At 36.4% G+C, this 26771-nt stretch overlaps 1 protein-coding gene across 1 annotated transcript in view; it reads left to right on the forward strand.

Moving 5' to 3' along the window:
- RPAP2 (RNA polymerase II associated protein 2) overlaps nucleotides 1-26771 on the forward strand; it is a gene marked incomplete at its 5' end in the record, with an annotated part of 83014 nt that overhangs the window by 34376 nt on the left and 21867 nt on the right. Inside the window, 3 exons of the mRNA XM_079698084.1 lie at nucleotides 68-150; nucleotides 2788-2868; nucleotides 13815-13883. Of these exons, the coding sequence (XP_079554210.1) occupies nucleotides 68-150; nucleotides 2788-2868; nucleotides 13815-13883 (233 nt within the window). The remainder of the gene's footprint in view (nucleotides 1-67; nucleotides 151-2787; nucleotides 2869-13814; nucleotides 13884-26771) is intronic.

Here is a 26771-nt window from a genome sequence, read left to right on the forward strand (position 1 = left end):
TTGTTCTTATCAAAGAAAGAATGTAAATTTATGATTTTATTTTGCTTTGTTTGAAAATGTGATTCAGCATGATCCCACCTTTCCACTGATAGATTCAAGTTCTCAGAACCAGATTAGAAAACGCATCGTACTAGAAAAATTGAGTAAAGTGTAAGTATGTAATTATCATTCCATGTTTATAATATTTAAATTAATTTGGTATTTGTGGGTTCATAACTTATTGGTGTAATCCTTGAATTTTGAACAGAAGGATAATGTGTAAAGTTTACATGGATTTTGTCACCTGAGAAATTTAGATTTTTAAGATGTCCTACCAAAGAATATTGTAATTGTTCTGTGTAGAAGACATAGAGACACATAATAAAGAGGAAGTTTGAAATTATGGGAGTAGAAAACCAAACTGCTTCACTCCCATTAAATAATCTAGTGAAGTCAGGGAAAAAATGTCAGAGCTAGACCCATTTAAATATTGATTTGTGGTAAATGTGTCACATCAGTTTCACGTGTAAATAAGATTTTATAAAGGTTTAATGGTTTATTGACTTACTCTGTATACATATTCATAGAACCGTTTCACACTCAACAACTTGAATTTTGCACTTTAGTTTTAAGCTTCCCGTAGTGGAAGTTGTTGTTCTTGTAATTAGCCCAGTCATAAATGACATTTGAAAATTGCAATCTTGGTTTCTCTTTCAAAAGGAGCTTGAAAATCTTTTTTCAGAGGTGTGACGGCTATCTTGAACTTTTCAACCAGCATTTTTTTTCTTCAGCATAGAAGACAGAAAGGTGTTTTCAGTCATTATTTAAGGTGATGTGCACGTGGAGAAGTCTTAATTTTGTAGTAGTTCAAAAATAAGAAAAGCCTATTTTCTTAGAAGCCATAGTATTTTGAACAGCTTACTTCTCTAAATTTTACATGTTAAATAAGTGTTTAAATTAATATTTATTGAATGCCTGTTATGTGTTAGACTCTTCATATTATAATAGATCTGTTTTGTCTTTTACCTGCTCTTCATACTTGTACATTTGTTTCTGTTAAATATTAGTTTAGACAACAGTGTAAGTCACCATCTGTCTGATTCATAGGATAAGAAGATATCAGTCCTTGATTTTAGTTACATAGGTTTTGAAAGTTGGGATAGATTAACTATACTAGCATGTAATTAGTAGGTAGGGATTTATGTGAAAATAGTTTTCTAGACTTTTTATCTAATGAAAGTACCCAGTTTTAAATTTAAGACCACATAGGCATGTCATTGAAGGAATTCTGTTCCTTATGGATTTTGGCTACAACAGAAGATACCAAAAGGAACCCTGCTAGAAGACCAAGTTATTGATATTAGGGCAAGAACTAAATTTGAGAAGTGGTGGACTAATTTAAGAAGAAGCACAAAGAACACTGAAAACAAAATAATTATAGTGACATAGGGATTTTTTTGTTTGGTTGTTTATGAAAGCAGTTGAGTTTTTTCTCATTGTAAAAGTAGCACCAACTGTACAAAAAACTTTTAGAGAATCAAAGAACATGAAATATGCACTGAGTATTAGATGATATTAAGGAATTGTTAATTTGGTTAGGTGTGATGGTTTTATTATGATTATATACGAAAATGCACTTGTATTTAGAGATAAATAAGGAAAAATTTAGGGGTCAAATGACATGATGTCAGGGATTTACTTTAAGATATTGCAAAAAAAGGAAGGAAAAATGAAGCAAATGTAACAAAATATCGGGAGATTGAATCTGGGAATAGAAATATGGGGTTATTATTGTTACTGCCTCTATTTTGAAACGTGTTTTAAACTTTTATAATAAGTTTTTTTAAAAAGTAATACATGGTTATTCCAGAATATTTAGGCTGTAGAAAGTGATATAAATAAGGAAGCGAAAATCACCTGTAATCCCACCACTCAACAGTAACTATTAATATTTTGATGTTTATCCCTGACATATATGTGGTATAGATGGTGTGTGTATATTTATTCCCTTTGGTTCCGTCTGGTATAGTCTAAACCTAGAGAGAATGACATATGTTCGATATATACTATGTGTGATATGCAATTGCATTATAACATGTATGTTTTTATAAAAATGGAGCAATACTACATATGCATTTTTCACTTAACATTTATCATGAATATCTTTCCACATTAAAAAATATAGATTTATATTATTATTTTAAAGATTTTATTATTATATGGTTGTATCATAATTTATTTAACCACCTATTGATGGACATTTGTTACCATTTTTTCACTACTAAAAATATTTCTCCAATAACCATCTTTTTTATGTTTGATTATTTCTTTAGGATAAATTTTTTCATAGCAAAACTATTGGGTCAAAGAGTGTCCACATTTAAAATATTAGTATATATTGTCAAATTGCTCTCTAGAAATGTACCAATGTTTACTCTTACCATAAGGATGTAATGAGAAATATGCCACACTCCCATATTGGACCATTTGGAGGGAAGTTCTTCTGGCCTGTGTTCTTTCCATTTATTTAATATTTGAAAGTAAAAAGGTAGGAAATACTAGAGACAAGAACATAGCTGGCAGCCAAAATGATATTTTTGCATTTCAGTGCCTCATTCTGTAGCATAGGCTACAAAATAGAGTGTGGAGTTATTTTGAAATATTTCTTTATGACTTCTTACCAGTTATAACCTTACTTAATTGACTCCACCTCAGTGTTTCCCTATGGAAAATCCAGACTTAGGCAAGACCCCCAGAAACGTATCTATGTAATTATATTTTAAAGGAAATGTAATTTTTTATTTTCAGATTGCCTGGACTTATGGGGCCTCTTCAGATTACATTAGGAGATGTTTACACACAACTTAAAAATCTTGTCCGAACTTTCAGGTTAGTGTTAATATTAGGATTTTCCTTCTCGGTTATTTTGACTTTATGTAATTGCCTTGCAGAATCCATAGTAGACTAAGGCATGAAGAAAGTAAATGAGTTACCTTCATTGTCTTAAATCTAAATACTGTTTTATTTTCTCTTCCACTAAACAACATTACTTATATCTTTTGTTTTCTTTTGTTTTTGTTTAATTTTTATTGTAGTTGATTTACAGTGTTAGTTGAAAGTGTACAGCAAAGTGAATCGGTTATATGTATACATATATCCACTCTTTTTTAGGTTCTTTTCCCATCCCTGTGCTATACAGTAGGAAGGTCCTTATTAGTTATCTGTTTTATATGTAATAGTGTGTATATGTCAATCCCAATCTCCCAATTTGTCCCTCCCTCTCCAGCTTATATCTTTTGTTAAATGCAACCCCTTATTTGCTCAAACCTTGATATATTTAGTTTGGGGTAGTTTATTTATGGAATAGCCTAAAATTAAGAAGGAGAATATCTGAGACACAAAGGTGGTTAGTCAGTGACATCTTGGATTTTAGTGAATTAGTAAATATATATCAGATGACCAGCACTATGGACAATACAGAAGAAGACTAATGCCCACCCTCGAGGAAGAGGTCCTGTGAGAAGACAAGGTGAGCACAGAGAGCAGTGCAAAACAGTGGATAATTTAGCTTTGAGTAGTGTGGAACAGACTTAAAGTGATAAGACAAGGACAGGAAGAATAGAGAATATCAATTACGAAGTGGAGCAGTTGGGATTTTTCTGCAATTATCAAGGTAAAAATATTCAACAGGCTAAGAGGAGGTTCTCTACTAAGAAGCCTAGAGATAGGCCTCTAAATACGTTATTAGTAGAGGTGTACCAAATATGCATTTTGGCCTAATGCCAGTGACCCAAAGTTAAATTAGTATTTGTCTGTGACTAAAGCCAGATAGCACCAACATAGGATGAACTTCTAGGGTAAAAGAATCATTTCATCCAAAAAATCAATTATTATTATAGTTTATTGCCAACAGTAGTAGTAAGATTTTTAAAGTTTACAATTATAATACAGGAACAATTTCTTGGCACTGTCAGCAATTGGATTTCTCTTGCAGTCCCTGTATTGTACATAGATAATACCAAATAGATATACTCTTTAAACCAGTACATTTGAAAACATCACTAACCTTTTCGTGTGCCACACAGTAATTCAGGAAAATGTTTTCCAATAAATTATTTAATAGGAACTAGGATTCAAAGTTTAGGCATGTCTCAAAAATTCTTCATCTTCAGCTACTGAAAAGGATTGTTTGTAACACTTTATGTTTGAATCTTCAGCCTTCATAGACCTAAGACTATATTAAGACATTCTTGTAGAGTTGTTTACTGTGAAGTTTTACTAAACAAAATGTGTTTGGGGTACCCTAATTTTCTCTAACAGGTTTGTCTTAACATCTTAAAAATTATTTTGATTAGAGATTATATTTGAATTATTGCCCATCCTTTATTTACATAGTTTAGGTATTTTTGCATCCCATGGTATTATGAGGTAACATTGTTTTTAATTCATCATCACAAGGTGTGAAGAATTCCCCAATAGGATGTTTTCATGAAAAATTTATGACTTAAATGGAAGTAAATAACTGAAATTTAAATACAGCTCTTAAATGTTATTTTCTTTAATGTTATGAATGGTAGTACATGATACAGTTCTGCAAAGACTGAATTATGATAAATCTAATCTCGATTATTTTGTCTTACATTATTTGAATTTTTATAAACATTTTTTCCAAGATATAATGTTCTTGAGGAAGTTATTTAATGTATGACATATTTGTATTAACTGTCAATCTATTTTGCTAAATAACTGAAAATTTTTACTAATTCTTTTATGCATAAAATTAAGTTTTCATAAGCAACATTAATTACTACAGCATTTTACTCTTATATTGACTGATAAAACAAGCACATAAGAACATTTTCACTCCCATTTCATCTAGAATGTTTATATTTGAAAGTGAATGTTCAGGGAATAACAATAAATCTGAATGACATGATTGTGCTAATTACTGACATTGTTACACTCATTGGATGTCTTGGTAACTATGCAATCACAAGATCATTGATCACACACAAGTTTAAGAATGCCAGAAATGATGCACAGATTGGCCTAGGCCTTTGGAAGACTGACTAAATGCTTTACTAAAAGGAGGGTTTGGGCCAAATACCAAGACGAAAGCTGAACTTCTTTGCATTTCTATTTAGTTAGGAAAAGAGAGACACTTGTTTTTTAGGTCTAGGTCGTATACCTGTCACAAAACCATGCATCCAAAAGAAAACAAAAGTTTTTCAACTGTCTACACTGATGATAAAGTTTGAATAGATACGTACAGTGTGGATTTATTAGGAAGTAAATATCATTAAGAAAGGTTAGCTGAGGGAAGATGAAGACCAGGTTCTACTCTGTTTCATTGATTTTTAAAAGACTTGTTACTCAATTTCTTGCAGACAGTGTTTATTTAATCACCATTCTGAGCAAACTGGTAAAGTCACTAAAGACACATTAGATGAAATATTAGAATAAAGCCTTTGATTTTGAACTACAAATATGAATTTTGTACTTCATTTTTTACCCCACTCATTTAGAATAGATGAACAAGTGATTCAACTTACTCTGCCTATATTTTCTAAAGCCAATTGTTTTTCTACCTAATTGTATGTTTTCTTTCTTTTTTTTAACTATTCTGAGGTTCTCAAAACTTACTAGAAACCCATTGGAAAAAAATGTTTGGCTACAACTGCAAGGTTGCCACATTATTACTTTCATGTGCCCTAGAAATTTAGGTATTTCAGGTTGGAAACCACTCACTGTCCAGGCTGTTTGTTATTTTGGTCTTTTGAAGCAGCCCTGGTAATAATGTTTAGTCCATGTCAATACGTGTATTCAATATAGTACTTACTATCTGCCGGACTGTGCTTGGCACTTTACACATTTAATTTCCAAAAAATAGTGGTATTATCCTCATTTTACAGATGAGAGATGAGAGATTAAGTAATCTCAAATCACACAACTAGTAGTTGGGTTTAGACCCCAAATCTAAGTCGAGAGGATAGATCTTAAGTGGCCTCACCAGAAAGAAAGAAAGAAAGAAAGGGAAAGAGAGAGAAAGAGAGAGAGAGGGAGGGAGGGAGGGAGGAAGGAAGGAAGGAAGGAAGGAAGAAAAAATGGTAACTGTGTAATGGAAGTGTTATTTAGCTTGATTGTGGTGGTCATTTCACATCGTATACATATATCAAAACATCAACTTGTGTACCTTAAATATATATAATTACTGTGTGTCAATTATACCTCAGTAAAGCTGAAAAAATTTTTTTTATAAATTTATTTTATTTATTTATTTTTGGCTGCATTGGGTCTTCATTGCTGGGTGCAGGCTTTCTCTACTTGTGGCAAGCGGAAGCTACACTTCATTGCGGTGCGTGGGCTTCTCATTGTGGTGGCTTCTCTTGTTGCGGAGCACGGGCTGTAGGTGCGTGGGCTCAGTAGTTGTGGCTCGCGGGCTCTAGAGCACAGGCTCAGTAGTTGTGGCACATGGGCTTAGTAGCTCCGTGGCATGTGGGATCTTCCCGGACCAGGGCTCAAACCCATGTCCCCTGCATTGGCAGGTGGATTCTTAACCACTGCACCACCAGGGAAGCCTCTGAAAAAAATTTTTTAAAGGAATCTATTGGTTGTCTCGGTAATTATTAGTATTAAAGTTTTTTTTAAAGTAATTTCATTTATCACCACTCTAGACCCCAAGTAAGAACTCTACTTGAGAGGATTCTGTTACCTGTGCCTTCTGTGACACATAAGCTAGCCAAGACAAGAGGCACAGTGTTCTTTAGTTTAGTAAGAGGTAGCCAACAGACTGTAGAAATGAAAAGACTCAAATGTCATTTTCCTTTTATATTTATAAACTGTTATTTTATCACCTTTTTCTGTCATTCTTATTTAGTTTTTTCAAGTTACTTTCTGCATTATTTACACTAAATTAAAATAAAGCCTAGATGAAACAATATGATGTGTGGGATTTGCTTCATAATTATCCAGGTTAGGGTGATGTTGAATATGAGGTTGTATAGATGAAACATGATTGACCAGGAGTTGATAATTGTTAAAGTTGTGATGACTATATGGGAGTTGATTTTATGTTCTATTTTTATATATGTTTGAAATTCAACAAGTTCTGCAGAAATAATTCAAAAAATTCTTCTTTGTTTTGGTGTAGGGGGTGCTATATATAAAAACGTTGTTAAGTTATTTTTGAAAATATTTACTCTTTAGTACTTGCAAGTCAAAGTCTATAGCTTTAATAAAAATTGCTTAAATTGACTTTGCTGCTTTTTAGCAAAATGTCAGTTACTTACAATACAGAAAGACCTCTGGTAAGATAACGCGTTTTGGGGTCTTCAGATTGTGGCAGGACAGTTTTAACAGGTATGTGACCATAGGCTAGGTCTTCTAGGGGAAGTCTCTGGGAAAACACCATATTGATGACAGTGACTAGTGTTGGGAGATCTTTTCAATCAATACTGGTGGTGGGAGAGTTGACATAAATAACCATATCTTTCTCTTTGAAATGATAATCAATAATAGGAACTTGTAGAACAGTGATTCTTAAGCCAGTTGTGCATCAGAATTACCTGGGGAGCTTTTAACAACTGCAGATGCCTGGCTCCACCCCTAGAGATTGAGTTTCATTTGGCTGGGGTTGGGCTCAGACATCAGTGTTTTTCAGAAGCCCCCCAGGTGATCCTAATATTCAACCAGCGTTGAGAGCCTGTTAGAAGTAAACATGAAGCAGCTTTTTCAGCTCTTTGAAGAATCTTTCCCCAGTGAATAGAGCTGTGCTTTCCACTGAATTGCATCATAGTCATTTATCTGGAATGTTACATTGATTTACCTGTCATAGTGGTTCCATCAGAAGCTGCTTGGTAATGATTCACTGTTGTCACTGTTGAAGCAAGATATTTTTCTAAATATGATTTGAATTAAAATTGTATTTTGACACACAAGTCCTTTTTAAATTTCATCAGTGATGACTCAATGTATTTTTTCTAAATCTGTATTGAATTTCCAATTATATTTTGAAACTGCTTTTAAAATGTTTTCTATCAAATATTACTGTTTTAATTTTTGAATTATCACTCAGCAAATAGTTAAGTATGATAATTTAGCATCTGTGCTTGAAATTATTTTGGCTCAGCAAAAGGGGAAATATGATAGCAGGTAAAAATTTTGCTGTTCTGCCACTTAAAGTACTTTGAAGTGAAAGCAGAGTACTTTGAAGTGAAAACAGAGACCTTGTGTTTTCCCCAATGCCTGAAATGGTAGCATAGAGCAGGCACTCACTAAATTTTTTTCTGAACGAGTAAATAAATTCATGAAATCTTAAATTTGTCTTGGCTTTGGGAGATTTGAATACAATAGAAAAGGAAATTCTATTTAACTGTTTTTGACATTTTTTTTTTCTTACATGCTTACCCTTCTTTGGCCTTTTTTGGTTATGTGCTAGATTCTGTTTTAGTTGCTACAGATAAAACAGTGAAGAAAATGAAAAAAATTCCTTCTCTCAACTATTCTAATGGAGAGGATATGTAAAATTTTAAAGACAATATGTATGTTATGATTATTATATGGTGATATGCCTTTTTCCCTTTCCCAGTTCATTCTCCTCCTTTTCTCTCCAGAAGCAGGGAAAAAGGGATGGTACTAAGAAGGAAGTTGTGATTTTTAAATAGGCTGGTCAGGGAAGACCTCATTGAGAAGGTGCCATCTGTATAAAGACCTAACAGTTGGTGAGGGAACAAGCCATGTTGCTATCTGTGAAAATATATCAGACAGGGAACAACAGGTGCAAATGCCCTGAAGCAGAAGCAGGCCTGGTAATGTTCACAGAATATTAAGGATGCTGGTGAGGCTGGAGAAATGAGCAGAGGCAAAGGTACAAAGAGATATGGTCAGAGAAGTAAAGGGCAGGAAATGGCTATAGTATAGTTACATAGTCCTTGGAGCCATGGTCATTCTTTGACTTTTACTCTGAGTGAGATGCAAAGCAGTTTGTGGATTCTGAATAGGGGAAGGATGTGATCTGACATATATTTTTAGCAGTATCACTCTGTCTGCTGATTTGAGAATTATAGTAGATGGTCAGAGGCAGGAAGACCGTTTAGATGTTGTTTAGGATATTGTTTCCATAATCTAGGCAAGAAATGATGTTGACCAAGGTGAAAGTAGTGGAGGTAATAAAAAGCGATAAGATTTTATTTTGAAAATAGAACCATCAGGATTTGATGACTGATTTGACATGGGATATGAAGAGAGTCGAGGTTACCCACAGAATTTTTGGCTTGAGCAACTGGATTCTAAAAGGATTGGGTAGCCATTTACTGAGATGGAGATACCTGCAAGAGGACCCAGTTTGCGGGGGAAGATAAGGAAATCAATTTTGGCTATACTAAAGTTTTGAGATGCCTGTTAGACATTCAAGTGGAAATGAAGGTAGATCATTAGATATAGAAGTCTGTAATTCAAGGAAGAGGTACAGGCTAGAGATAATAAATTTAAGAGTTGTGAGCACATAGTTATCTAATATTTAAAACTATAAGATTGGATGACATCACCAAGGGAATGAACACAGAGGAGAGGAGAGACACAAGGGCAGAGGCCCTGGGGTGATCCAGAATCTCAGAAGGAGTGCCAGTGAGAGGGGAGGGGAATCAGGCGAGGGGAAACCAAGTGAAGAAAGTGTTCCAAGGAGAAGGGAGTGATCAACTGTGTCAAATGATCCTGGTAGATTAAGGTGGGAACTGAGAAATGTCCATTGGATTTGGCAACATGGACGTCGTTTGTACGTTTAATCCTCACAAGAACCCTGCGAGGTAGGTAGTACTATTGTCCCCATTTTACTAAATTTAAAAAAAAACAAGTTTTACAGCCATTAATGTGTCCAGCGTAAAACACTACTAATGACAGATCTGAATATTGAACCCATATCTGTCAGACTCTTTAACCACTATACCGTACTTGCTTTTTATATCATATAGACTTTTAACTATGGAAACATTTGTAGACATTTTAACTATGGAAAAAATTCAGAGTAATGTAACAAAGATACACATATTCTCCACTCAGAATTAATATATTTTAATATTTATTAGATTTGATTAAGACATACGTTTTTAAATAAAATGTTATAAGTTCATTCATTCATTCAGACAAAATTAATTGAATCTCTTCTGACTCTTATTCTGGGCACTTGGAATAAATATGTGAAGAACACAAAGATTCCTGCCCTCAGCCCAGGCAAAACAGAAAATAAACAATAACTGTATGTTAGGTGGTAAGTGGTACGAGGATAAAGAAAAATACATAGCAGGATAAGGAAAGTCAAGAGTTTGGGGCTGGGAGGTGGAGGGAGTTGCACTTACTAATAGTGTGGCCCAGGTAGACCCTACTGCAAAGGTGACGTAAGAAAACTTATCTATCATTCAGGCAGATGGAATCACCAATGCAAAAGACCTAAAACATGAAGTCCTCTTTGTCCTCTTCCCCAATCCATTCTCCTTTTCCTCCCAGAAGCAACCAGTACTGTGAATTTCGTGTATATCTTTCCAGTCTTTGTTTTTATAATTTTAGTACATATATTTGTGTCCATAAATATGAATATTGTCTGTTCTTGAATTGTATAAATAATGTCATACCATACTTGCTTTCATTCAAATTATGATGAGCAAAATGTGTAAGTTGGGCTTCCCTGGTGGCGCAGTGGTTGAGAGTCCGCCTGCCGATGCAGGGGACACGGGTTCGTGCCCCAGTCCGGGAAGATCCCACATGCCGCGGAGCGGCTGGGCCCGTGAGCCATGGCCACTGAGCCTGCGTGTCCAGAGCCCGTGCTCCACAACGGGAGAGGTCACAGCAGTGAGAGGCCCGCGTACAGCAAAAAAAAAAAAAAAAAAAAAAAAAAAAAGTGTAAGATCATTCTTTTTAACAGCTATTTAGTATTCTATAAAAATGCCACAATTTATTATTTTTTCTATTATAAGCAGTGTCACATCAAACATCTTCATATACATTTCCTTATGCATAGTGAGAGAGTTTAAGGTTTATATTCAGAAGTTATTCATATGCATTTTCAGTATTATTAGATATTGCTAAATTGTTTGATTACTCACATCAACAGTGTGTTAAAAGTAGTATTTCTTTATGTCCTCACCAACCCTTGGTATTGTTAATCTTTTATTTTTGCCAATGTAATGGAGTGAATTATTTTTATATTAATTTCCCGGATTAATAGTGAGCTTGAGCTCCTTTTCAAATGTTTACTGGCCATTCAACTTTCCTCCTCTGTAAATTACCTGCTCATGTCCTTTGCTAATTTATTAATTGGCTGGGTTTTTTTCCAAAGACTTTATTTAAAATCAGTTTTAGGTTCATAGCAAAATTGGGAGAAAGGTACAGAGGTTTTCCTTATGCCCCCTTCCCCCACACAAGTAGCCTTCCCCGTTAAAATCATCCCCCACCAGAGTCATACATTTGCTATAATTGATGCACCTATGTTAATGACATCATTACCACCCAGAGTCCATAGTTCACTCTTGGTGTTGTGCATTCTGTGGGTTTGGACAAATGTATAATGATGTCTATCCATTATTATAGTAACAGAGTATTTTCACTGACGTAAAAATCCTCTGCACTCCACCTATTCATCTATCCTCCTTCACCCCACAACTCCTGGCAACCACTGATCTATCTATCTATCTATCTATTTATTTATTTATTTAGCTAGCTAGCTATTTGGCCACGCCAGGTCTTAGTTGCCGCGTGCAGGATCTTCGTTGCCACATGCGGGATCTTTAGTTGCAGCATGCGGGATCTTTTAGTTGAGGCATGAGGGCTCTTAGTTGCGGCATGCCAGTTCTAGTTCCTTGACCAGGGATCGAACCAGGGCCCCCTGCTCTGGGAGCTCAGAATCTTAACCACTGGACCACTAGGGAAGTCCCTGATCTTTTTACTATCTCCATAATTTTACCTTTTCCATAATGTCATATACTTGGAATCATACAGTTTGTAGCCTTTTCAGTCTGGCTTCTTTCACTTAAATAATATGCATTTAAATTTCACTTAAATAATATGCATTTAAAATACCTCTATGTCTTTTCATGGCTTGATAGCACTTTTTTTTATGGTGTTATTTATTTATTTATTTGGCTGCATCGAGTCTTAGTTTCGGCACTCGGGATCTTTGTTGCGGCATGCGGGATCTTTCGTTGCAGCACATGGGCTTCTCTCTAGTTGTGGCGTGCGGGCTCAGTAGTTGCAGCGCGTGGGCTTAGTTGCCCCACGACATGTGGGATCTTAGTTCCCCAACCAGGGATCAAACCCGCATCCCCTGCATCGGAAGGTGGATTCTTAACCGCTAGACCACCAGGGAATTCCCAGTAGCTCATTTCTTTTTAGGGCTGAATAATATTCTAGTGTCTGGATGTACCACAGTTTATCCATTTACCTACTGAAGAGTATCTTGTTTGCTTCCCAGTTTTTGACAGTTATATTAGTAGAGCTGCTATAAACATTCATGTGTAGGTTTTCGTGTGGGCATAAGTTTTTGACTCCTTTGGATAAATAAATACCAAGGAGTGTGATTGCTGGATTATATGATAGGAGTATGTTTAGTTTTGTGAGAAATACCAGACTGTCATCCAAAATTGCTGTGCCATTTTTTTTTTCCCACCAGCAATGAATGAGTGTTCCTCTTACTTCACATCCTTGCCAGCATTTGGTTTTGTTGATGGTCAGGATATTGGCCATTCTAATAGTGTGGTATATCTCATTGTTTTAATTTCCATCTCCCTGATGACATATGATGTGGAGCATCTTTTCATATGCTTATTTGCCATCTGTATATCTTCTCTAATGAGGTATCTGTTGAAGTCTTGGACCCAATTTTTAATTGGGCAGTTTGTTTTCCTATTGTTAAGTTTTAATATTTTTTTGATATTTTGGATAAGTCCTTTATCAGATGTTGTTGGCTACTTTTTTAATTGATTTATAAATGATATTTTTAAAATGCTTTTTGAGAAATAAGATGACTACAGTGTATTTATTGTCATCAACTGCTAAGTGATAGAATTTACTTCTGATTTTTTAAAACTTAAGTTTTCTTGAATAAAGACCTAGCATTATAATTTGTTAAGTCAACTCTCATTTCTGTAAATTAGGGATTATGACATCCCTTAATTGCCTGCTGCCAACCTAGCACAAGGTAGAAAGGTACAAAAGTTGAATTAAAATTAAAATCAGAAATTGCTTACCTTGTCAGCTTTAATAAAACATTTGATTAGGGAAAAACATAGAGGATATGGTTACAGGGAGGTGTATGTGTTTGTGTATTTTAATAAACCATGCAATTCAGTTTCCCATATTGTTCCTATATCACCATCTTGTCTAATAGTAGTATTGTTATAAATATATAAAAGTGGGGCTAGAACACTTCCTTTTTTTTTTTTTTTTTTTTGCAGTACGCGGGCCTCTCACTGTTGTGGCCTCTCCCGTTGTGGAGCACAGGCTCTGGACACACAGGCTCAGCAGCCATGGCTCACGGGCCTAGCCACTCCACGGCATGTGGGATCTTCCCAGACCAGGACACGAACCCATGTCCCCTGCATTGGCAGGCAGACTCTCAACCACTGCGCCACCAGGGAAGCCCTAGAACACTTCCTTTTAAGATGGCCATTATTAGATACTGAATATCAAGCCACATTATTATAGTATTGACTCTGTTCTATCAAATATAACAAGAATTTAAAAATAGTGCTCTTTAACACGCGATATCATAAAACTGATTATATCTAAAAATGGAAAGGTTATGTATTTAACAATCTTTGGGTAAATTTTCTCTCACTGTCTTTCAGATTAACAAACAGAAATATTATACATAAACCTGCAGAGTGGACCTTAATTGCTTTGGTGTTGCTGTCATTGTAAGTACTCTTTCATATTTTTAACTCTAAATACTAAATATGAAGAATTTTGATTAGGGGAAAACAAAGTTATTCACTGATTTTCTAAACTTTCTTGGAAAATATTGTAACTCTATTTTGTGCCTATTTTCCTTTCCTATATGATAAAATAACTTTCACGTAAAGTGATATGCTATATTTTGATAAGTTGTAATCATTCTCTTTATATTTTTTACTATCTTTTCTTCTAAGGGCATTTTTCTTCTCAAATATTATTTGTAATCATTTGAAAGAGAAGAACATCTCCATGTGGGATATGATATATACAGGCTAGTCCCTTAATTTCATTTTTAACAGTACATTTTATTAATGTTAAATGGCCTCATTATTTTACATCTGTATTTTTACCAATATAGCTAATGCTATTTCATTTTTCATCAGCATTTTTATCAGTGATATCATCAGAAAAGTTTTGTTTTCCAAATTAATGTACATCTTTAAAATCAAACAGATTTAAAGGAACTAAAGTAGATACTACACAAGCATATATAAAACATTTAATACTCATTCACCTTTTAAGAAATCACTAGTGGTGTCTAAGGCTGTCTTTCAATAGAGTTAAAACCATCTAGTAAGTGTAGTGTTTTTCAGCTTGAATTGCAAAAGTCTTCTTTTGAAGACCATTCATTACTGCATTACTGTTGCTACTTGGTACTTGTTAGGTCATTGAAGCCCATAGGACATTGAATACTTACTGGACACTCACAGGTCAAGAAGTGTTACGAGCCAACCTCATAGCATCTCCAGCCCTACTTTTCTTTCTTTGATGTTACTTCGGTCTGACATGTTATTCTGGCCTCACTATCCCACAGAAGGCTGTGCTGGGAGGCATTAGAGTAGGCTTCAGTGAGCCAGCATACGTGTCACCCAACGAGATACAGCTCACATGATTCGTTAAATCAGAACACAGAAAATAACTTTACTTGAATGCCCTGACATAAATTTTTTATCAACCATAAGAACAAATCTTTTGTCATTTCTGCTATTCAGTGTTCCAGTTGAATTGGTAATTTGTAAAACAGATCTTAATTTTTTAGAAAGTTCTTTCCAGTTTATGAAATTTGTAAATATTTTGGTCACTGGCCAAAAAATATCAGAATCTCTGCTCACCCACCATATCCTATGCCTGCTAATAAACCCTGGTAGATAACTGTTTAACTGTACTTCTGTAGTTCATTATACTAAAGGGGAAGTAGCTTTTTTGGTTGACAAGTCAGAGGCCCAGGCTCAGCAGTAATCTCAGAATCTTGCTTTCTAAGCCAGTAACTGGAAGTATTATCTTAATGAGCAGCTGCTTACTGAGGACACGTTAGGTCCTACTTCTTTTTGTATCAAACTGTTGCCTCATCTTCTCCAAAATGTATAGCAAGGAACAACAACAGAAAAAAGTATGGAAAATGAAATTTAAAAGTCTACTATCAAAATTTCCTAAGTTTATTCCATACAAAAGTATACCTCTAGTATTTGATTTTAATAGAGGCACCCATGTGGCCCAAAATACTGAAAGCTTTGCTAGTCCTTTTATTTGACTTGCCTAACTTTGGATGTAGTGTAGGTATTTCAAGGGTCAGTGACCCATAAAAATAGTAACTTAATTGAATTCAAGAAACGAAACTGCACACATGTTAGACGTGTTGCATATTTCACATTGTGCAGTCAGTCTTAAGGTTGTAGCAGTAAACACTGTTTCCTTTTGTCATTCACCTTGAATCCTTCTCTTTCATTATTCCCTAAGCCCTACAGTTAGATCTACCCATCCTTCTCCTAGTCTTTGGTCCTTTTGATCCCTTGACAACTAAAAACCTTTCCAGTTAGGGCCCTCTTGGCTTCTTTTAAAATCTTTGGTCACTATAGACACCAAGTTAGCTGGTACCTCTTGGGTTTTGCCTTTCAAATCTTGTTTTCTCATAATTTTCTGTAACTTTTGCTATAGGCCCTCTTTGAACATTCTTTATCTTCCCTAGCTGAATCTCCTTATTGTTTGGTCATCTGATCCTAAGACTTCTGTCTCCTGTCCCCATATTATTTTATTTATTATTTCCTCATTTCTCAGAAAATCCCCTTTAGCTTTTCATATTTCTGCCCCCCAGGGAATCTGTGACTCAACTGATAGCCCCTTTCCTTCTCAGCCTGTCCTTTTTTCATCCTTTTAGAATAAATATTACTATATGAGATGGGGATAAAATTAAAATACATATCCATTATGTTAAAACTAATCCCATTGGCTTCTGTAAAGTATAATTATACTTTATATTTGCACCCCTCTTTCCTCCCACTTAGAGTTCACAGTTACTTTTTAGGGAAGATACTTTGTTACTGGGGAAAGAAAAAGTAGGCATGAGGGCCAGCATTAGATAAAGAACCTTAAACCCAGGGCTTCCCTGGTGGTGCAGTGGTTGAGAGTCCGCCTGCCGATGCAGGGGACACGGATTCGTGCCCCGGTCCGGGAAGATCCCACATGCCTTGGAGCGGCTGGGCCCGTGAGCCATGGCCGCTGAGCCTGCGCGTCTGGAGCCTGTGCTCCGCAACGGGAGAGGCCACAACAGTGAGAGGCCCGCGTACCGCAAAAAAAAAAAAAAAAAAAAAAAAAAAAGAACCTTAAACCCAGTGAAAGTATGGAGACTTTAGGCACTCAAAGAGGTATGTGCATATGAAGAGAAAGGAGGTAAACGCTCACATGTGTTTGTAGAACAGTAACCCCTCATTCAGCCTTTTGATTTATCGCCACTAAGATTGAACGTAGGCATACATGGGATTACCTTTTTTAAAATAATTATCCTATGATTCAGAAACTCTTTGTATCTACTCTCAAATTGCCAATGGAATTTTTTTAGTCATTGTAGACATTTCTGGAATTCATATTAAAAAGTGAACTTCTTACAAATCTTTATAGCTAGGAAAAAGGTTCTGAATGGCAGTTGTAGACACTGAAGATATGAATATAGTAAGATAATATGTTCAGTATTATTATAACAGTGGTACTGTTCTTTGTATATGAATATTGCCAAGTTTTGTTAATATTAGCATTTGTTTAATGCATGAAAGGTGTTTTCAAAATTCCTGAGAACCACTTAGAAAAGGATACATATACACATATATAATTTTATTAGTAAAATAAATGGCTGAAGTCTAGCTCTTGTTAGAGGGAAAAACCAATATTTTGAGCAAAACATGATAGTCCAGATGAAAGAAATCTGGGTCTTGAATTTTCACATCTGTATTCTTAAAAGTAGATAAGGTGTCTCTGTAGCAAATCATCTTTTCCTAGTAACTTCCCTTGCACTTTCACAGATGTATTAACATTTTAAAAATTTGAACCACAATGTGTAATTTATCAGTGTATACTGATGGGAATTTTATACCCATATAATCTCAGAAAGAAATTCATCAAATCAAATTGGTTCACTTGATCTTTCCACACTCAATGTATCTATATATAAAAATACAATATAACCCATTTAGATTTCATTTAGATTTCTCACTAATTCCATAGGACTTGGATGGCCAGTGTGACTGCAACGTTTATTGATATTTATACTATGCATTCAGACCCTAAATAGTTACCAAGAGCACACTGAAAGACTTTCAAAGCTTAAGCAGTATACATTTTTTTTTTTTTTTTTTAGCTGCGTTGGGTCTTTGTTGCTGCACACGGGCTTTCTCTAGTTGTAGCAAGCGGGGGCTCCTCTTCATTGCGGTGTGCGGGCTTCTCATTGCAGTGGCTTCTCTTGTTGTGGAGCACGGGCTCTAGGTGCACAGGCTTCAGTAGTTGTGGCTCACAGGCTTCAGTAGTTATAGCACGCGGGCTCTAGAGCTCAAGCTCAGTAGTTGTGGTGCACGGGCTTAGTTGCTCCGCAGCATGTGGGGTCTTCCTGGACCAGGGCTGGAACCCGTGTCCCCTGCATTGGCAGGCGGATTCTTAACCACTGCACCACCAGGGAAGTCCCAGTATACATTTATTTAACAGTGAAGGAATTAATGTTCCTTTACTCCTCTCATTTTTATTTAATAAATGTTATAATTAACATAGGTAAGTTCTCAAGAACTCCTTACACATAGAAGGACATCTATAATAGTGATAATGCTGTTTTTGTTTGTTTTTGCTTTTAGTAACTTATTAGAAATGCAATAAAGTAACCTGGTAGTTGGTGTTATTGCTTAAACTCCTGGCTATAGTAATTTTTTGTTTTTGTTGAACCTTATCATACTTTATGATTACATACTATATGTTGAAATAATATAAAATCAAATCTGATTTTCTCATAAATATGCTCTAATAAAGATATTAGGCTCTTTCCACAGTCTTGATGCATGATTTTTCATAAAAATCATAAAAATGTATATGAATATATATAGTCTGCTGTAAATATTTTAGTACCTGTAGGCTCTACTGTGTAAAACTTTTAATGTATTTATATATTTTGATGTGTTTATACATCAAGTTAGAAAGCACAGTAAATTACATTAAAGTGTGTTTTCTGATGCCTCCTCATAGTATATCATATATTTGTTTTTATATTCCTCATAATTTTCATCTACCCTTACCCTACCCTTCTGTATAGGAAAACAGAAAACATCACTTTTTATCATGGTCATGGTTTTCAGAGTAGTTTCTCTGAGAAGATTTTGACTGGTATTTTGAGATTTTATAGCTGTAGGACACCCTCCTCAGCTCGGTCCTTATCCTCCTTTCCCTCTTCCCTTTGCCCTTAGTCTTCCCAGTGTTCTTTGACCTCTGTCATTATACTTGAGCCTGTAACATGAGTGGGGACTATGCAGATGTTGACCTAAAGCTGAGAAATCTAGGGAAGGGTCCAGACCAAGGCTGGCAGCCAAAGAGAAGCCATATAGAAGGCTATGGAGAAGCAAACTGACTGGCCTGAGTTCTGTGTGCAGCACACATGCCAGAAATACAATAACTTCTTGTATTTAAAATGTAACTTTTTCACCCAAGTTTAATGTGGAACCTTTGTAAAAAGCCCACTGCTTATGTACTGTGATGATCTATGGTTAATTTTAGCATAGGAGTCCAGAGTCTCTTTGTGGATAGCCAGGGAGAGGTGTGTATTGTGTTCCATGGGAGTGATTTGGTTATCTAATGAAGGAGTAAGTAGGTAAATACTTACTTACTTTGTGCTACTTAGAAAGAATGGAGGGTAGAAAGTGACTTGTGGTAGTCTAACATGGATACATGCTATTCCTAGTTTTATGCCCTTGATGTTCTCTAATGGAAAGCTTTCAAGATCATCTCCAAAAATGTCTGCTTTCATTTTATTTATCTGAACTGTCTGTTTTCAGTGAACTGTGGCCCACTTCCTAGACAGAGACCATGCAATAGTTTATTCCCCCTAAAAGCTTTGAGTATTCCCGTCGTTCCAGGAGTAGCATGTAAGTCCTGGGAAATGGTATTTAAATAAGCTCAACTTGACCATGATCACTAAAGAAAAGCCTTCACTGGACGTGGGCAGCCACTTTAGGTAACCATCATAAAGATAGACACTCAGGAGAGTCACTTCCCTAGGGCACTAGACGTGAATGGAAAGATGTGACCAAGGCTTTTTGCCTCAGCAGATTGTTTTTTATAGCGCGCCCATCACTAATTTCCTTAGAGAAATATGTGAGCACACCATGAAAATGAAGAGATGATTCCTTAGAAATTTATTGGTTCTCAGAAGTATTCCAAAGCCTTTCTCTTAACATTCCCAATTTAGTTCTCAGTATTTGCAACCATAATAGATAACTGAAATAATTTTTGTTTCCTTATAATTATGGAATTTTTTATACTTAATTGAATTTATTGAGATATAATTCCTATAACTTAAAATTCACCATTTTAAAATGTATAATTTGCTGGTTTTTAGTATATTCACTATTTTGTGCAACTATCACCACTGTCTGATTCCAGAACATTTTCATCACCCCAAAAAGAAACCTCATATCTATTAGCTTAGTCCCAGTTTCCCCTTCCTCCATCCCCTGGCAACCACAAATCTACTTTCTGTCTCTATGGATTTACCTATTCTGAACATTTCATATAAATGGAATCATATAATATGTGGCCTTTTGTATCTGGCTCCTCTCACTTAATGTATTCAAGGTTCATTCATGTTGTAGCATGTAACAGTACTTAATTCCTTTTTATGGTTGAGTAATATTCCATTGTATGGATATACCACATTTCATTTATCCATTCATCAGTTGATGGACATCTGGGTTGTTTCCACTCTTTGGCTCTCAAGAACATTTTGTTTACAAATTTTTATGTGAACGTAAGTTTTCGGTTCTCTTAGGTATATACCTAGGAGTGGAATTAGTGGGTCATGTGCTAACTCTGTTTGACCTTTTGAAGAACTGCCAGACTGTTTTCCACAGTGGCTGCACTGTTTTAAATTTCCACTGGCACTCCATATATTGAACTTCAAAGGTCATCTCTTCTTGCCTTACACCCAGTAGTCCCACCAGGCTTATGTTTGCAGTTTTTCCAAACTTTAAATATGCTTGTTCGTATTAAATTTAGGCCTTCGTGGACCTGTAACATCAATTTTTTATGTTCTAGGAGTTTCTACTACGTATGCAAAATGAGCTCCTATGAGCCCCCTCACACACACAAAAAAAAGATCATAGTGTTGAATATGAGACCATATAAATTAAATGTCTGAACCATAACTAGTGGTATTTATTTTGGGTTCCTCAATATCCATAAAATTCCTGTTTTGGTTTGTTTTTTGCTTGTGTAAATCTTGGATTTGTTTATCTTATGATATTTACTATCACAATACCCTTGTCATTGTGAAGTTTAAGTAAAGTACTTATTTACTGAGGGTTAAATAATAATTAGATTATTTCTAAGCCCCCTATACTTATTGCTGAGAGTTTATCTAAGAAAAATAAAATATTTTTTAATTGAAGTAACTTTATCCTCAGCCAGCAGGCTCTGTGGGAACCCAGATATTTTCTAAAGGAAAAATAATACTTGTGTAAATTTTTAACCAAAGACTGCTTTCTTCAGTGATTTTTTTTTCCCTCAGAATTCCTCATATTTTTGGCAATTTTATAATGTTGGGTTTTTAATCCATAGGTAGCTAAGAGTCCCCAACCTCAGGCCAGAATACATCTTAAAGTCACCAAGGATCCTCAGCAAAAAGATGTGCTCCCCAGCTTCCCCTTCCCAAGCAGCACAGTAACAGCAGTGGCGACAGCTAGTATCAGGCAGCACTTAGCCCTTACCAGTCACAGCCTCGACTTGAGGAGTCAGTCTCCCTATGTACTCTTGATATCTTCACATCCTGACTGAGCTCACTGAGAGCACAGGTCAGGAGAAGCCAGGAAGCATGAGGCGTAAGGGCACTGTTATCCCTAGCCTCAGGGTTCTGCACCGTAAGAGTGTGATAATCATTGTGTGTGGACACCACTGGTTGGTCCCATTTCTGTCTTAGAGCACTGAAAAAGTTGGAGCCAGTATGCTGAGAGAATTGTTACATAGCAGTAGTTATGAAGAAAAGTTTTTCCAACACACATCTCCAAAGCTGCTCTATAGAGCTGTCACAAACAGGATCTAGATATAAAGTTTATAGTCACTACAGCCCAGCCCTTTAAACAAACCTATGTGTAATATATCACTGCTAAGTGAATTACAAAGAACTTGTTTCTTTTCAATTAGAAATATCAATGGAAAGCATCCCTGCTTCCTTATTAATAGGTAATCCTAAAGCATTAAATGCAAACATTATCAGAACATAAACCATCTGTTATAAGAAAAACATTTTATTTTATTTGGCTGTCATGGTCTTTTATATAATCAAAGTTTTTATCAAAGTGTTTTTTGTTTTGTTTTTTTTTTTGGTACGCAGGCCTCTCACTGTTGTGGCCTCTCCCGTTGCGGAGCACAGGCTCCAGACGCACAGGCTCTGCGGCCATGGCTCACGGGCCCAGCCGCTCCGCGGCATGTGGGACCCTCCCAGACCGGGGCACGAACCCGTGTCCCCTGCACCAGCAGGCGGACTCCCAACCACTGCGCCACCAGGGAAGCCCTATCAAAGTTTTTATCTCAGTTTTTTAGACAATAGTTCTGAAATAGAAAGCTCATGATGGCATACTTCTTCATGGTATGTTCTTGTCTACTTTGTTTTTCTTTTAGAAGTCCTTAATAGTAATAGCCTCACATGCCTCTGGGTTTTTTCAAATTTGGGGACTTTAGATTTGTGCCTAGGATAAAATTAAATTTATATAAATTATTATTAAGCATTGTTACAATATTTTTAGTAAGTGTAATTCCCTTACCCCAAAGACCACCTTAAACTATGCAAGGGTCTCTTAAAACCCTAAGTTGAGTCTCATTCTGGATTTTGCCTTGCACTAGCAGTGTAGCCTTGCACAAGTTTCTTAACCTCATTGTGCATTTTTTGTCTTGTTGGCAGTAAGAGGGGACTAAATCCTGGTTAAATCAACTTGGCAGTGTGAATTCAACTATGAGATGTTATAACTAAGAAACAGTTTTAATGCAGTATGTCAAAGGCTACTGAAGGAGACAGTGGAGATGAGTATATTTAGCATAGGAAACAATGTAATTGTGCTGATAGCCATGGTGACACTGCCCAAGTGTCACTACTTTGTTTGGTATCTTAGTCCTTAAGCTTGGCAAAGAAATACGTTGATAATATTGCTAGCCATTCTTTCTGTGGAAAGATTACAGAGTACTCATTTAAGTAAATGGGATGAACACCCCCAAAGATTCCTTAACTCTCTTTCTACTACAGACCTAGCTGACATTATATTGCTCTCTACATCAAAGATGAGGGACCTGCCCTGGATATTTAAGGAAACAGTGAAGTGATTTAGTACCTCAGCAATATAAATACTAAAGGTGGTGAAGAGCAAAGTAAAATGTGTAAGTTGATTTTTTTTAATGTAAAACTATGTTTTAGAACTCATTTTCTTACAGAATTCTCACTATAACCATGGACCTTTTCTCCCCTGCTTCCATATTATTCTTTTTTTTTCTTTTTCTTTTTCATATTATTCTTTACATTTTATTCTGGGAATAAGTCTTATTGACAAATAGGGACATCTAGAAACCTGATATTTTATGTCAGAATTTCTGATTCTTTGTTCAGATCACATTTAAGGATTTTTTTTTTTTTTTTTTTTGGCTGCATTGGGTCCTTGTTGCTGTGCATGGGCTTGCTCTAGTTGTGGTGAGCGGGGATTACTCTTCGTTGCAGCACATGGGCTTCTCATTGCGGTGGCTTCTCGTTGCGGAGCACAGACTCTAGGCGTGCAGACTTCAGTAGTTGTAGCACACGGGCTCTAGAGCACAGGCTCAGCAGTTGCGGCGCATGGGCTTAGTTGCTCTGCAGCATGTGGAATCTTCCCGGACCAGGGCTTGAACCTGTGTCCCCTGCATTGGCAGGCAGATTCTTAACCACTGCACCACCAGGGAAGCCCCAAGGAAAAATTTTAAAGTAGTTCTAGAATAACTTTTTTTTTCTTTTATTGATGAAAAGATCCCAACCATTCATTGATATAACTTCTTTGAACTAGGCATGTTGGAGTAATCTGAGTTTCGTCTTGGAGATAGTAGATTGTTAGCTATAGGAATGATAAGCTACCTTGCCTGTAGCCCTGATTTTCCTTATAAAGAGTTTATTTGCACTTTTTAAAAATGTTTTTAATATCATGCCACTAAAACCAGCATAAATAGAGCCCACATTATACCAGGAAAGGATGAGACTCACACTTTGCTGTAGCATCATAACTGTAAATCAGTGTAGAGGCTGACTATACAATAATGGAAAAGTTTTCAAATATTAGAAATCTGACTTTAAAATAACCAAAAAATGTTTATTGAGCAGCTGCTATGGGTAAGACTGTATCTTAGGCCTTGTGCGGGATACAGAGACTAAACAGAGATTAAACAAAGATCCTGCCCTGGAAGACTACTGGAGGTTGAGGAAAGGGGGAGATAGATATGTGCACAGGTGACTGCAGTAAAAAGTTGCATGTATTATTAAATGGCAAGAAAGAAACACAAACTGTTTGGGGGTTCAGAGAAGCAAAAGAGCTCTACTACGGAGATGAAAAAAGGTTTCACAGAAGTGGGATTTGTGATAGGCCCAAAAGATAGAAACTGTTTCAAGAAATAGAAATGAAAGGATGCGAGCATTCTAGGAAGTACCTGTGTAATGAAAAAAGCAAAAAGAAGAGATGTAGTGAAGAGTATAAGATAACTGGAAAGAGTGGTTGGGAGTTGGGTGTATTGTAGAGATAGAACCTTTTAATGGCAAGGAAAGTTATTTTAGTGGACAGTGAGAGTCATTTAAGTTTTGAGCAGAGAGTACCATCATGAAGCCAGTGTTTTAGGAAGATCAGTCTTGCTGGAGTCACATCTGATCCTGTCTTCCACCTTGTGCCAGTCCTTCGAAGGCTTCCAGTTGCTCTTATTTTGGCCTACATGGCCCTGCGTCGTCCAGCCCCTTCTTCTCCAGCCTCTTCTCCTCCAGCCTCATCTCACATCACCCTACCTTGTTCTCCCATTCCTACCACTCTGACCTTCTTTCCAGCCCTTCTCATCATACTCTCCCTCAGCATAGGACACAGGTTGTTCCCTATATCCAAAATGTTCTTCCCTCCCCTCTTCCTTTGGTTAATTCCCCTTCATCTCTCAGAACTTGAGCAAGTGTTTCTTCCTCAAGAAACGTTTCATGGACTTCCCTGACTAGATCAAGTATCTTTATAATATGCTATCATAACACCATGTACTTATCTTCCCTAGCACTTGCCCTGTTTTCAGTTTTATATTTAATTGTATGATTACTTGATTAATGTCTGTCTCACTCAACTTGAAGATTTTAGGGGCAGGTTCTATGTCTGATTTTACTCACCATTATATACCCAGCACTTCAGCATCGTGCCTAGAACATCATAGATTTACAATAAATACCTGGCAATGAATGAATGAATGATTATTTAGGAAGCTATCATTTCTAGCTTTTTGTTGACTCCTTCCCTCCTGCCTTCAAGTGCTTATTCATCTTTAAAGTTTAAAAAACAAAAGAGAAAAAAAAAACCTATCCTTTGTCCGTAACTTCACTGACCACCCCCCCAGACTATCATCCTTTCATTTGCCAAACTTCTTGAAGAGCTAGTCTGCTGTCAGTGATTCCCGTGCTTTTCATTAATCCCTTGCATTCTGGCTCTTGCCCACAGCATTTATGAAATTGATTTTCTCAAGGCCTCCACTAGTAACAGCCTAATTTACCAGCGAGCACTGAGGCAGTGAACTAAAATGATTACAATGAAAATGAAATGGGAGAGACAGACGATGAGAGACATTACAGCACCAGAATCTACAAAGTTTAGCAGTGGGGGTAAGGGGAGCCAAACATGATTTCACAAAATTAAGACAGATAACTGGAAAAAATAGTGGTTCTTGTAGGGAAGAGAGTATGAGGAACTAATTGACGGATATACTGCATTTGGTTTAATACCTGTTCTCCAAGCACTGAGACTGTTCCTGTTCAGGGAGATTTAAGGTTAAGGCAGATTATCCAGTTGGGCGGTTCTCCAGTAGGAGTTGAAAATGTGGAATTGAAGCTAAAGAATGGTAAGAAAAATCATAGACTCAGATTTTAGAGTCATTATTGAGATGGGTGAGAGGCAGAGGTAGAGCATATTAAGTGCAGAGGAAAGAGAGAATCTGTGGAACAGCTGCATCTATGCCAGGGTTGCCTGAGGAATACAGAAAAAGGCAGAAAGAGGGGAGGAACAAACGTTTGTTTTTTGGAACACCAACTCAAACATGCTAGACTCTTTACCTACATTATTTCATTTGATCCTCACAATTCAGTGAGGTCAGCGGTAGTGTCCCACTTCGCAGAGAAAGAAACAGACCATGGGAAGACAAGCACTTTGTCCATGGTCACAGCTGGGATTTTGATTTCAAAATGTGTGCATTTGCCACTGCCCAGTGTACCTTAGAAAGGTATGTGTACAATCAGAACACTGTCAAGGAATCCAAAGGAGGTTTGAGGTTCAAGAAAGAGGTGGTAACTACCTTCCTGAGAACCAGGCAGTTATCCTCTGCTGAACAAAGACAAGGACTGAACAAAGGCTATGGTTTGGGCAACCACAGTGTGGGTGACCTTCAAGGAAGCAGTTCCTGTAGAATGATAGTGGAGACCAGATTGCAAAGGCTGCTCTAGTAGACAGTTGTGAAGATACTAGACATAGCAAATGTTGACCACTCTTCATATGGTTGGCATAAGAGGAAAGAAGAGAGGGATTATAATCCAATGGTAAGTCTTCAGAAGACTTCTCAGGATAGTGGAGGCTTGAGCATGTTGGCAGCAAAGGGGAAGGAGATGTCAGACAGGCAGGGTTGGGAGTACTGAAAAGACAGTGTAACTGATGGGATGCGTTCCATGAAGAAACTGGGAATGTCACCAAAGGCATATTTGCCGATTATTTTTTCTTCCCTCATCCCTGTCACCCACCTCTCTTACCCACCTTCCCCCACATGTTTCTCTCTTCTTGCCTTGAATGTGAGTGTTCTTTGGTAACATTTTGCCTCCTGTACTTAATTTCCAAAGTGAATGGACCAAATCTTGTATGTTTCTCCTTCCAAAAACTCATATTACTGTTATTGTTTCATTACTTGTTCTAGTTTATCACCCTCCACCACAGGTTAGTGATCTGCTTTAGAATTAATTTAGGGCAGCATTTCTAAGTTTGACCTGTATAGCTACTGTGTTTAATTCTGGTGTCTAACTTTTTTTTTTCATATTTATGATTTTTACCTGCCTTCTCATCTTTTATAATCCACAAATCAGTCTTAGGGACATATACATGTAC

This window comes from Hyperoodon ampullatus (genome assembly GCF_949752795.1).
Source record: "Hyperoodon ampullatus genome assembly, chromosome: 2".
NCBI classification, from domain to species: Eukaryota; Metazoa; Chordata; class Mammalia; order Artiodactyla; family Ziphiidae; genus Hyperoodon; species Hyperoodon ampullatus.